The following is a 15074-nucleotide window of genomic DNA, read 5'->3' on the forward strand; positions in this document are numbered from 1 at the left end:
ATAAAACTCATAAATATGTATATGTACATATATATGTATATGCATTAAAACATAGATATTTATACGTATACATGTGTGTATAAAACTATGGAATATAAAAATATTTAATAAATAAAAGGTATGTACGTGTATATACATATTATAAAATGTATGAGACAATTTGAAATTAATAATATTAAACAATTTAACATAGATAATAATATATAAAATAATAATATATAAATTTAAAACAAATAAATAAATAACCAAAATGTAGGATTAAAAGAAATTAGTAAATTAAGGACCGAATCACAATAAAACGAAGTTTAAGAGTAAAATTACAACAAAATAAATAAACGAGGGTTAAACTTAAAACAAGGACAACTCTAAGGACCGAATGGGTAAAAAAAATCTGGACACGTGTCCGTTTTTCTGCGCGAAAATAGGTCAGGGACCTGATTAAAAACTGGACAAAACAACGGGGCCAAATTTATAAAATAGATAAATAAGCAAAAGGACAATATCGAAACGAATCGAAAATGCGGAGGGGCCAAAGGTGAAAATATCCCATGACAGAAAAAACACGCGGATCCTAGAGTGAGTCGGGTCGGTTGGATCGGGTTTAAAGCCAAAACGGCGTCGTTTTGATGCCTGGGCTTGGGGCTCAAAACGGCGTCGTTTTGAACTCCTATAAAAGCTAAAAAAAATTCTCAAAAAATCACTCTTCCCATTTCCTTAAAAAAAAATTTGAAAATGCTCTCAACCCCCTCTCCTTCTCCGGGCACCGGCCCAAAATCCGGCAATCGGCCACCGCGCTGGCCGCCGGTCACCGGCGACGGCGCCGCCGTACGCGGTGGCCGAAAAATAAAAAAATTCTTTTTTTCTTCCGACGCACTCCCTTGGCTTCCCGAACACTCCGGCACCATCGATGAAGGTAAAAAAATGTTTCCCTTTTTATATTTTATTTAGTATTTCGAAATAAAAATAAATAAACCAAGCAAAACAAAAATAAGAAAGCAACCTTTGAATCTTTTCTCTTTTTTGAACCGTTTTTCTTTTTATTCTTTTCAAAAGAAAAATCCTCTTTTACAGATCTAAAGATCGGTCCCTTCAACCGATCCCCCCTTTTACAATGTAACACATTCGGCTTTATAGCCGAAAGAAAAGAAAAAAAGATCTAAGAAAATCTCTCATTGCTACTGTTTTCTTCTGCTTTGCGTGTTTCTTTTCTCTTTGCAGGGAGTTGTTGGCGCGGCAGGGAAGAGGCCGTACGGTGGCAGAGGGTAGGTGGTGCGGCGCCAGAGATTAGGAGGCTAGGGTTTCTCTTTTTTTGTTTAGGTCGTGGGCTGTTAGGGTTAGATTTAGGTGGGTTGGGATTTGGGTATTTATTGGGCCATCTATTTGGGTTTGTAATTGGGTTATTTTGGGTTTGTTTGCCTGGGCCGGGCGAAATTGGGCTGCTACACAGATAATGATAAATTTTATGAAATAGATTTTTATAATATAAAATGATGTAAAAATGAGAAGTGAAAATGAAATAATTTGAAATAGTGAAATAATATTTGAATTTAATTGAATACAAGTTATTGAAAAATATTTATGGATTTAGTGTATGAAGTGAGTATTTAAAGACTCTAACTGTAAATTGATTATAAAAAAAAACGAATTGACAATGGAAATTGATGATGGATAAATTATTAAAATGGAATGGGAAATTGAAATGAATGTGAAATAATTACTAAAAACTAATGTTGTAAGGTTTAGATATGAAATAGAATAAGTTATTGAATTGAGAATTTCATAAACGTGTTAATGAATGGTACAGTCAATAAACATTGAATTAAATGGTAATTACGTATTAGTGTTAAACTTAGTGGCATTGAATTGTACGTGAATTAAATGAAAAATTGCTAGTGATATGATTTAAATTGTGAGCATGAGAAATTGCAAATTGAATAAAATGGATATGAAACATTGACTTGCATGAGTATAGATCGGGTCTCATAGGCCATATTTATTAAGATTATAATATTTTGAGGATACATTGTGAAAAGTTATAAAAGCATGTTAATAATTTTGAAGTTTTTAATTTAGATGAAATTTTATAACTCTGGTAATGCCTCGTACCCTATTCCGGTGTTGGATACGGGTAAGGGGTATTACAGTTTATTTTTATCTTTTTCGCACTTCTAGCTTCGTAGTTGAAACTGTGACCACAATTTCAAAATTTGTTATCTATTTTTTGGCCCCAATAGCAATTTCTAACTTTACTTCTTTCAATAACATAGTTAAGAAATAAATAAATGCAAATTAAAGTATGACATTGTGTGTTAAATTAAATTTCATAGCTAGTTTTGATACTAATACCTTTTTTAGAGCTAGTAATCCTAGAAAAGAAAAGAAAATGTTACACAAACTGAATTCAAGATTTATATAAAATTTAATAAATTTATTGGTAATAAAGGAATTACTGATTGTTGTAATAATATTTGATTAGCTATCCTAATCCCCCACCCCACGTGCCATTAGCTAATTACATGATAACACGTGGTTGTTAGAGGCAATCACGGCGGTGCCGGGGCCGGAGAGTGGGACAGGGGTGAGCCTTAGTCTCTCACCTTTTAATAATTTCAAATTATAACCCTAATAATCCCTGTTAAATAGTAAAAAGTAAAACAACAATAAGAAGATATATATGGTTGAGGGCCCTTTTGTAATTCTATACTCTCATTTCAACAATACATTGCTTCTTTTTATCTTCATCTACAAAATCAATCATTCTTTCTTTTTAACAATGAATTAGTGCATGATTTAACATGGTTTTTTTTCTTAAGGATAAGGAAATGTCACCTACCTCCCACTATGAATTAACATTAATATTCTAGGTACAAGTATCATAAAAGTTTTTATATGAGGAGCTAGATTATATTTTACCCCTTTTTTTTTATTATTGTTAAGTGCTGGTATGATTGAGGAAGCAATCAGATAGTGATGATTGGCATGATGCTTTTAATAGATAATGAAATTGATGGAATTTTTAACAGAAAAATCAGTTTGTTTTTTGATTTAACGTGTAAGGACTAATTTATCTATTTTTTGAATAAAAAAATAAAATATAATCCGACCCCAATTAAAAGGACTTTATGATACTTTTACCCGAAACAACATATTTATGGACGGGTGGGGAGGTATTGAAAAGGGAAAGAATTGATCAACCCTTTGGTGAACAATAATTCAAAGACAGTATAATGTGTTTGCCATTCAGTGGATATAATGTCCTTTTTCTCAAAATAAATAGTAGTTTTATTTAAAAAGAAGAAGAAGAAGATTATCTTCAATTAAATTCCGAATCCTCAATTAAAATATCCGAATTGAGTCAAATTGACTACTTATTAGTTGTTATGAAGTCTGTCCAAAGATGCATTTGACTAATTATATCAAAAGAATGCAACTTTTGTGCGGAAAGACATCATTTACATTGCCAATTGCCTTTTACCTCAACCCTAAATTTGATTCACTCCTTTTAAAGGTCTTCATAATTATAATATTGTTTAATTTTTTTTGGACACTTGTCTTTGGGCTGCTTCTCCGATGTTGGCCCGTTAACAGATGTTCTTACCAATCCAAACTTAAAATAATTGTTGTTGGATACGGGTCCTACTTTTAAATTCATTCGATCTTTTTTAATTTTGAGTAAATAACTCTCATTTTAGTCACCCCTTCATCACTTATTTCAATCATCAAACTTTAATAACTTTATAATTTTACCCTATTTTTTCAAAATTTTACAACAAATTGAGTTAGTCGCGGATATGAAACCCAAGTTTTTCCCCGCAATTCAACTTTTTATTTTGTAAAAATCCCAGTTTTTCCCGAACAAACCCATATTTTCCCCTTATTATTGAAAAAAAATAAAAATTAATTCTAAAAGAGAAAAAAATAAAGGAAATTAAAAAAAAATTTCCTTGTAAAAATCACAGTAATTTTCTATAAAACTTCAAGTTTTTCTTTTTACTAGGAAAATTAAAATTAATTCTAAAAACAATAAATAAAACTAAAAAGATAAAAATAATTTTTCTTATAAAAACCTAAATAATTCTTTGTAAAATCTCATATTTTTTTTATTTTAAAAAAATTAAAATTAATTTTTTAAAAAATAAAATGACGAAATGATTTTTCACAATAAAAGTCCAAGGTTTTCCTATAAAAACCCAGATAGTTCCCCCATAAAACTCCATGTTTTCCTCCTTTCCCACTAGGGGTGAGCATTCGATCGAATCGAATCGAAAATTTTCAAGTTAATCGAGTTTTTGAATCTCATTTTATCATCCTAACTTTATTTGAAGTTTTCTCGAATCGAGTCGAGTGAGATGGAATTCGAATTGAATCGAATCGAATATATTTGTTCGAATTGAATTTTAAAAAATAATTTTGGGTCCTTGTAACCACTGTCACCCATCGTAATAAAATTTGTCCACCTTAATCAAATTTTTTATTAACTTTCATCACCTCATAGTTTATTTATTAATTTTTTATATCTTGGTTAGCTTCTTTACTTGCTTAGTTGTTTCAATTATCTTCAAATTCTTGTCACTATGTATTTTGGAATTAAAAATATATTAAATGTAAAAATATGATTTTTAATAAAATTATTTTAAAAATAAAATGTGAAATTGATACCAATATAAAATTTTAACATGAATATTTTATGGCATAATTAATAATTCAATTTTAATATAAATATTCAATATGACTAAACAATTCAATAATATAAATAATATAAAATGTGAAATTTAATTTAATAATATAAATAGTAGATATAAATAAAATTGTTACTATTTATGTTTAGTGATTTTTTGGATAATTTTGATTTTTATTTGAGAGTAAAGGGTGAGAAGTAAAAGTTTAGGGGAAATAAAAGTTTTGGGGAATAAAAGTTTGAGGAAAGTAAATAGGGGAGTAAAATTTTGGAGGAAAATATTAAAAAAATTGGAGGGGAGGGTTTGGGGTAGATGAGAGGTGGGATGGGAAGGAATAAAAGTTTTAGGGAAAAGAGGAGGAGTAAAATTCTGGGGAAAATAAAAGTTTTTGAGGGTTTTTGAGAGTAAAATTTTGAGAAAAAGTAAATGGAGAGTAAAATTTTGGTGGGAAATGGATTTTGGGTAGATTGAGGGGTTGGGAGGGGAGGGGAGTAAAAGTTTTGGGGGGAAAGTGGGAAGGAGTAAAAGTTTTGAGGGAAAAGTAAAAAGGTTTGAGAGTTTGGGGTAAAAATGTAAAATATTATAGTTTGATATTCGAATTATTCGAGTTATTTGAATTCAAAAACTCAACTCGATTCGAACTCGAAATTTGAAAAAAAATGCGAGTTGATTCGAATAACTCGATTAACTCGAATAACTCAATTCGTTTAACTCGAAATTTGATTTTTTTTTCGATTTTTTCGAGTCGAATCGAGTTTTACTCACCCCTATTTCCCACGGAACAAAAAAAAGAAAAAAAAATAATTCTAAAAAAATTATTTTTTAAAAACATAAAATGAGTGACCAAAACAAATACTTATTAAAGTTAGATGACTAAAATATAGTACACTGTAACATTGAATTAATAGTAGGTGACCAAAATGAAACTAATTATAGTTGGGTGATTAAAACAAAAATGATTATTAATGGCGTGTCTAATTTGATTTTTATTTTTATTTTTTGTACCCAAAATAAAAACTTATGAAAATTAGATAACCAATAGTATAATTTACTTTTTAATTTTCAATATAAATTAAAATTAAGCTTAAGGTTATTAATATATTATATATATCTACTCATTATAATTATTTATAACTATTATTTTGTAATTTTTTCGTTCATTGTATTGAACAAGTCTTTTCTATCCTTTTATCCTGTTATTTGTACATGTAAGGTAATGAAAGATAAAACTTTTGTATGATCTTCATTATTAATTTACTTAGATATTTGATTTTGGTTATTAATATTTTATCTCTACCAAGAGATAAATAAAATTCTGTTTATGGAAGTTGTGCTTCCATGGTTAGTAATAACATTAACTCGAAACAAGTATCATCATTTTTTCACTTACTTTCTTTTCCCGAATAATTATTCTTGTTTAGAATAGTTGTTGTCATGATATTGTTTGAGAATAGCTATGCTCTGAACAACTGTCATATGATGTAGCTGCCATTTGAGAAAGGTTCCTATTGAGAATAGCTAATGTTCAGAACATCTATTGTTTAGAATAATCACATTTCAAGGATAATAATGTTCATAACAATCATTGTTTAGAATAGCTTTTACGAAAAATATCACCATAGTATAACTCTTGTTCAAAATAACATCTACTAAGAACAATTATGCTGATAACAACTCACACTTGGAATAGGTTAGGAAAACACTTCTTTATGAACAACTTTCAGTAAAAAACAACTCTTCTTTGAGACTAACTTGTGTTCCAATAGAAGTTCCACAAAAGACGTTCCATAGGTACTACTTCACCAAAGTAGAAAAAAGTGGAAATAACCTTTGAATATGGCGAGATTCTTTGGTTATTTTCCCTCTTTTGATGTTCTAGAAAGTTTAGCTTGGTTGATCATATATAGAGGTAATTAAGAGGTTTTCTCTTATCGTTTTCCTGTAAGTGTCCCTTTTTTGCTTTTAGAAACATAGTGAGCTCTGGTTCTCTAGTCACTATTACCAATAACTTAAACTCTTTATTAATAAAAAAATATTAATGTCTTTGTAATGGAAAGGTATTAATAAAAAAAAACATAGTGATCTCCTATTAATTGTTAAGCTTTGTAACTTTCATTTTCTAAAATCTAAAAATAAGAGCCCATCATAATTGGTGATAAGAACTATTGGCATTTTGGCGTTTTAACTCCCAAAACTATCTCTAAAAATCTTTCAAACTACTCCCTTGCTTAACCACATTCTCAACTATACACACCATTTCTTCCCCATCACTTGCCACTACTTTTGATATCAAGAAATTTGAATCTAGTGGATTGGCCTAGCTAACTCATTGAGCATAGGTATTAAGAAAGTCAGTGTATGCTAGCTTAGGGATGCAAGAGCTGAGATTTAAAGATGATTTTTATGTCCAAATTGTACCAACAAAGCACTAAGATATATGAGTGATCTATCGTCATTTGATATGTCAAATTAGGCTCTCCAGTACACTTGAAAAGCTTATTCTCAAGCAATTTAAGTGTTTTTTTATATGTTTTTGTCGATTTTTTAGTTCTAAGCATTAATAAACGTTTTTATTTAGTTTTACACTCTTTTGAGACTCAAATTGGCCAAACGTGTCATGGGGAACCTAACAATGTAATTAAGTTGGTGTAAGGAGACAATAAGGGCTCAAAGTCGAGGAAAATGTCATTCAGTGTGAGTATCGCAACACCAATACCATGGAAGTCGTGATATCCCTGAAGGTGCTGAAGTGAAGAAATTGAGTCCTTTTTTAGTGGTATCACAACACCGAAATTGAGTCCTTTTCTAGTGAGTATCGCAACACCAATACTATTTTGGGTATTGTGATACTGAAGCTTGGGTATCGCGATACCGCTGCCTGACTCAGATTGGGTTGCGTGCCCCATCACTTGACGGTCTCTAATTGGCTAGCTCGTGTTTCTTGCGAAGTCGCCTATCTCTTGGAAAATTAAGAAGTAACACACTGTCTCTCGATCCTGAACTGAAGAAGAGTATCATTCTATGGCCTCTGTTACTCGTGAATTGAAACAGTTAAAGGCTCTATTGCTTAGTCTCGGGGTGCATCACCCTTAAGTTATTCCTTTGTTTTGTAATAGTCAGTCTGCTCTGCTTATTGCTCGTAATCCTTTTAATCACAAATGTATGAAGCATATTGAGGTGGATTATTATTTTATTTGGGATGCAATTCAGAAAGGTTTTATTTCTCCTTCATATGTCTCTACTACAGATGAGCTAACATATATTTACAAAGGCTTTGGGAAAGAAACGATTTCATTATTGTTTTAACAAGTTGGACATTCACGATTTGCATGCTCCAAATATTATGAGATAATTTATTTTAGAAGTAGTTTTTTTTATATTATAGGAAGTAGAGGGTGAATAGGAGTAGTTTTACTATTTCGATTCTATGTGCAATATGACATGTATATATAATATCTTATGTTGATACCTTACTATTGTCAGTTATGTTAATCTAATCTATTAAATCAAATTAAAACTATAGAAATCAATCAAAAGTTAATTGTGGAAATAATGTCCAAAAATTTGTAGTGGTGAAATAATCTTCAATTAATGCAACTTATTAATCTATATCATTATTAATGGATCTAGGGTTAATAATTAAGATGAAAATATCGAGTTAATGTATATCCTACAAGCATCTAAAGATTTCCTAAATTAGGTGTATAGCTTATAAAATTAACTAAACTATTAACTATTAGTATTATCAATCTTTCACTACCTAAATTGATGTATATTTTATAAGTAACTTCACAATTAGTATATATATGTAAGACTGTAACACGCCAAACCTGACTCTATAATAAGACCAGAGTATGGTGTGTCACTAACTAAAAACAGACTAACTTAAAAACACTTCAATGAAAGCTTCGAATAATTATTACAAGGTTATAGTTATAAAGCATTTTTTTAATTGTTATTATATTAAAGTAAACGAGACATTACCAATTTGTAATATTATCCAAGACATATGGCGTATAAACTTAAATAAGACAAATTCAGAAATAAAATACATTGACTTAACTCAAAATTAATACTTTATAATAGTTTCATCAAAACAAGGTCTTAATAAATAGAAGTTTTAAGTACATATCATTTTCAAAATACACCTATGTGTCACCCGTTAAAGCATGCATGATACGAACACAAAGCAAACATCTCACAATCTAAATAGCTCTCTGGCATAGTCCTTGATCAAATTTCTTTCAATCAGCAAATCCTAAGAAGGAAAAAAGAATAACATAGTAAGTTCATATGAACTTAGTGAGTTCCAAAGAGAAATTGTTCAACACATTACTTAGTATAATATATTAACTTTTATAGAGATCATATAGATATCACACACGCCCACTGGCATATACAGAACTCAGATAGACTCAGTACGCCAACTCATGACTTGGGTGTATACTGAACACCAACTTAACATAACTCAGACAAATTCATCTTCATGTCAGTCACGTACCTAGAATTCAGAATCAAAAGCATATCTTTCAGAATTTTCACATTCATTGTTCCCCCTAATATCTTCATATCATTTTCATTCTGAACAATATGTTTTATCGTGATCGGCCAATTCAGTTTGCAATATATCTGCCCTACTGGAGGCTACACAAACATATTTACATATATCATTCTTCACATATCAAATCATATCAGTTCATACATATCAGTAGCAGATGGTAGTGACTAGAACATGAAGAGTGGCGTTTACTTCATATGACAAACAAACTGCACTTAGATTGATGACTTTAGATAACCACTATCCACATAACAACTTTCATTCATTACACACACACACATACACACTTGTCATCCTTTACGAAGTAAGAACACTTACCTTACACGAAATATAAAATAATAAAGTTATAGCATATGGAAGTTAGAAAGAACTCACCAGAAACTCTAACACAAGTCTATAAAGCAAGTCTTTTGCCCTTATCACTTGGACCTTTGTTATTTTCTTGAGCTAAAATGAAGATAATTCAACATATCATATCATCATTCCATCAAATCTGATCACGCATGCAAGAATCAACAACACTTATATAGAATCGAGAAGTTTCCTTCCTCACACACCATTTTAACACTTAAGCATGTAGAATGAAGAACACGTAAATGCCTCAAAAAATAACCTAGGGTTCATCAGTAATTACCAGTAAGCTAGTACTAACATATGAGTTAGTTGATCACTGCGAACCTTACTCCAAAGAGGTTTTTCTGAACTTGGGTTTTCAAAGAGTTTTTCAGAGAAAATCTAGAAAGAAGATGAAATCGTAAAAGTGTTCAGAAAGACCACTGTTTGACCTTATATACTTAAACTTGGAGACAAGGATTAGTGGAAAAATCAGATAAATCCACTAACTCTCTTGAATCCTGTGATTAAGTGCTGTTAATTTAATTTGAGTCTTATCATCTATAGTAGTCTGGTTCCATTCTAACTAACTCTCAACGTAACTAGCCAAATTATCATATTTAAATAATAAATAAATCTAACAACTACAAACTTATTGAGTTCACCAAAACATCTGAATTGGCCGAATACTAAATAAAAGAGTCTGCCAAACTACAGAATACGCTAAAACAAAGAGTTCACCAAATGACGCATACACCTAGAATCCTATTTCAGACGAGCGGTTAGAAAAACCCTAAAAAAATGGATGAGCCCAAAAAACGGATGTTACAAGAAGAGATCTTGCCACATTCCCATTAATTATTACATTAAACAATATTTGATTATTTATTAATTTTTTCAACAACCCATTTTCGTTAATCGTCATATCAACTCTTCATGAATGATCTGACGTGAATTTTATTTATAAATTTATTTTGCACTTTTACTTAAATCGATTACCATTCAGATAATCTAGTAAATATTTTCACTTATCAATTACTTAAAATCCATCTCTTTTACTGTTTCCATCATAATTTTATTTGAAAGTGCAAATTTTGCCATATTAGATCAATTTCGGCACAATTAAATCAATAAAATATAATTTACTTCATTCATTCCATAATATAAATTGTAATAGCCATATACACATACCTTCATTTGGTTCGGAGATTTTATTAAAGTATAATAATAAATTTAGTTTGTAATGTTTATATGTTTTTGTTAATTTGGTTTTTTAGTTAAATTTAATCATTAAATTTTTTATTAAAAAAAGTTAAATTATTTTTTAACGGAAATGTTGACTAAAACATTAATTTTTAACCATGATGTGGTGGCAATCCGCGTCATAGTTCAAGTGTACTTTGTGCTGACATGTCATTATTTATGTTATATCTCACAACAATAAATGATTTAAAATTGATAAAATATTCAAAAAATAATTATAATTTAAAATTATAAAAGTTATAAGAAGTCCAAAAGAAATTAGCATGAAATACACGTGGATTGTAATGCGAATTGTCATATTTAAGAAGTTAAAGTTTGAGTCAGTATTTCTGTTAAAAGATTCAATTCAACTCTCTTTTAAAGGTTGAAGGTGAAATTTAATTTAATTTTTTTAAAGGTTGAGAGCCAAATTTAACTAAGAAAAAGAAAAAAAAAGACCAAATTGACAAAATATGTAAATATTACCACTTTTTCATTAATCCACCGTTAATTATCCCTTAAGAAAATTTTGAAGTCATCCAACCAGAATACTACAATTACAAAAGAAAGCTAAAATTTAAAGAGCACTTACCTAGCACCAAGCTCCTCACTTCAAATACTAACTTTAGCTTCAATTTTCTTCCTTTCTCACTAATAGAGATAGGCATGGGAACACACCAACATGAGAAGAGGTCAATAAAATATTAAGTGCAATATAATCAGGGACTGTATGGATGTAGTTGCAGTAATTTATAGTAGCTTGAAGGATTGCATAAAAAGAAGGAATTGACGAGCAACTGCAGCACCTTCATTAGATGCTTTGTCTTCTTTCAACGTACCACATGCAAAGCAACTCAATAGCTCTTCTTTTTCATAGATAAATTTATACATGACAATTTAATTTTGTTGAACAGCCACTGTGAATGGCCATAAATGACAGCAGCAATCACTCTTGAATTGGTAAAAGCCAAAGCTTGAGGCGATGCAGCAAGAAAACTGCAGCTGCTCTCTTCAGTATTGCTAATAGATATTTGGTAAATTCTTCTATTAGTCCCTGTACTTTGCAAAATTTGTTAATGTAGTCTTTGCACTTATTCTAAAATCCGTTTGGTCAGACTCTATTACTGGTCTTATACTATACGTACAGTTGTAGATTTTAGTCCTGACGCAAATAACGCTCATTAATCCATTAACTGAATCTTTAGTGAGTAATATATGAAAATAACAAGCTGACATGGTATTATACATGTGATAATATATTTGTCATGTCAAGTTTTGGTAATAGAAAACTTTAACTTAATGAACTTAACAATTATTATTTAGTAATGATTGGAATTTTAAAATTTAAAAAGTACCGGGACTAAAAAATCAAATTAAAGTATATGGATTAAATTCACAACATTCATAAAGTACAAGGACTAATAGAAAGATTAAACCTAAATATTTTCTTAATTGTGTAAAGATTTGTCAAAGTGGGATGGTTTTGCCACCTAGGAAGTAGATTTTCAATTAGTTTCATGTCTATCAATGTGGCATAAACACAATTTAACCCCTCTTTACTAAATGGCATAATTACTCCTTGAGTCCTACAAATTATCATTAAACTTAAATTAGTCATTGTATCACATTTCATTATGTTTGAATATCTTGCCACCTTTATATATATATATACATACATATATATATATATATATATATCATCGATTTTTATTTTGGTTAATACCATTGTGTAATTAAATCATTTCCCTCCTAATATAATATCCATTTGCTAAATGGTCTAATTTTACTTCAATCCTCCAAATTATATCCATTAACGTAAGGATAATTTACTCCTTTGGTGCCTCACCTAGCAGAATGAGTACTTGTTTGGTGGGATTCCTGGCTCCCATTAGGCTAGACACCTAGCCTTCAAGGGTTATCATTAATACTTGCTGCCATCTTCCATGCATAAATCTAAAACTTCAATAATTTATTCTCATTTTATAATTAGAAATTTCTAATATATTTAATGACTAGTTATTAACTCTCAATTTGCCACTTTTTCCCATTATTTATTTTCACCAATTTCATTTGTCTATTTCCTTCATCGCCTCTTTCATGTAATGGCCTGAGTATTATTATTATTATTATTATTATTATTATTATTATTATTATTATTATTATTACCATTCAAGTGTTAAAGACCAAAAGGGGATTAGATTATTCCCTAAATCAGGTACATGCCTGACAATTGACACTACTCCACCTTCAACCCGATTATGTGAAGAGCTACGAATCAACACCCTTATCCTCGACCACATTTGCTACCTCCGTAATTATTTGAAACTACCAAAAATTAAAATTTGTGATCCGTCAAACTTCTTGATATCCAAAATCATTATTGTGTCACCGAATGATTCGATCTGCGGAAGCTAAACCTTGGCATTGATTCCAATTTGTTGGGGATCTACCCGTATAAAAAAATGAGCAAGAAAGGGTAGAGAAGATTGAACACAAATATTTACGTGAAAAACTCCTCTGAAGAGGATAAAAACCACAAGCAAAGGAGGTATCGACTTTTCACTAAATGAGTAAACAAACAAGAGTACAATATGGAGAAAATAAACCTAAATGTACAAACCTAAACCCCAAAAATAAAGCCCTATCTCGAGAACAAAATTCTCTCCATAGTTACCATGAAAACTCTCACCAAACTCATATGTGACTACATCTTGTCGCCTTTAAAGAAAAACCATTGTTGATTGTCATTCCAAAATAGAGATACAATGGCCCCTTTAAATAAGCTTAAATTAGAGTTCTAATCATACTAAAATATCCCTGGAATAATCAAAGTCCAACTAGGAGAAGCAGTCCTGTTTGAAGTCTAAAACATGGCTGCCAAATAGGAGAACACGTCGTGATGTCCCATACATGCTCATCATGACATCATCGCCACGTTCGTTTGGGGTTTCATCACGTCGTCATAATGTCACTTGTCTTCACGTCGCGACGTCACCTCTGTTTTACCTCTTCTTCAATAAATCGTTGAACATCTTACAAAGTGCCTGCAAAATGTTTGATAAATGCGATGCATACCCCACAAATCTCCACATTGACTCGTATTTATCACGCCTCCTTTTCCATGTCCTGTAATGGGCCAAAATCAATTTTTTCATAATGTCAACCAAGTCTAAACCGTGCTCGAACTTGGAAACCGAAAAACTTCTACTCTTCAAATCAAAGTTGTATAACACAACAATGGCTAGTAATATCCGGACAAGAGAGAAAGCATCAAATCTTTCCACTTTAATGTAACCTTTCGAGACCAACCTTGCCTCAAACATTATGTGAACCATTTGAGTCCTAAAGATCAAAAGGGGATTAGATTCTTCTCTAAATCAGGTATATTCTTGACATCTGACACGACTCCACCTTCAATCGAGTTATGTGGAGAGCAAGGAATCATCACCCTCATCCTTGGTTACATCAGCTATCTCCGTAATTATTCTAAACTATCAGAAATTGAAATTTGTGATCCGTTGAACTTCTTAATATCCAAAGTCATTGTTGTGTCACTAAACGAGTTGAATTGCGGAAGTTGAACCTTGGCACTAACCCGTATAAACAACGAATAAGAAAATATAGAGAAGATCAAACACAAATATTTACGTGGAAAACTCCTCTGAAGAGGATAAAAACTATGGGTAAAGGAAGTATCGACTTTTCACTAAATGAGTAAACAAACGAGAGTACAATATGGTGAAAATAAACCTAAATGTACTAAATGTACATAATTTTAATAATTTCTAGTATAGCATGCTTATATGCAACATTAATTATGTTTTCAATAATTACATAATTTTAGCAAGACTATCCACTAGAGTAGCAGTCACTAAATTATTTATATCTTGTCCTACAAAATTCAAAATTAAGATCTGCTTTTATTTTTGAAACTAGACTCAATGAACTTTGTACCATAAAATTTTAGAATATCTACTTAATTAAATTAATACAGTTTATTCTTTAAATCCTCATTTGTTTTGTTGCTAGGCAAGACCTACCCTTCTTTACTAAAAATTATTAGCTTTCAACGCAAGTATATTATTAATTTTCCGTTTATTTCCTTTGAAAATAGACTATTTAAGGTTTTATTCATATGAATTTCACATCCTAAACATATTTTTACAATTTACAAATATTTTTCAAAGTTAGAATAGGGAACCAAAATCATTCGACCTTGTCTCACAAAAATTACTATATATCATAATCTACAATCTCATTAT

General features: G+C 30.4%; 1 protein-coding gene across 1 annotated transcript; it reads left to right on the forward strand.

The window, feature by feature from the left end:
* The first annotated feature begins 695 nt into the window (after nt 1–695).
* On the forward strand, nt 696–1561 carry LOC105770487 (uncharacterized). Its single transcript, XM_012591709.2, has 2 exons — nt 696–913; nt 1219–1561. Exons 1-2 carry the CDS (start codon nt 733–735, stop codon nt 1449–1451), a joined length of 414 nt encoding a protein of 137 aa, XP_012447163.2. The 5' UTR covers nt 696–732; the 3' UTR covers nt 1452–1561.
* Nucleotides 1562–15074: the final 13513 nt, after the last annotated feature.

Source organism: Gossypium raimondii, chromosome 7, assembly GCF_025698545.1.
Source record: "Gossypium raimondii isolate GPD5lz chromosome 7, ASM2569854v1, whole genome shotgun sequence".
NCBI classification, from domain to species: domain Eukaryota; kingdom Viridiplantae; phylum Streptophyta; class Magnoliopsida; order Malvales; family Malvaceae; genus Gossypium; species Gossypium raimondii.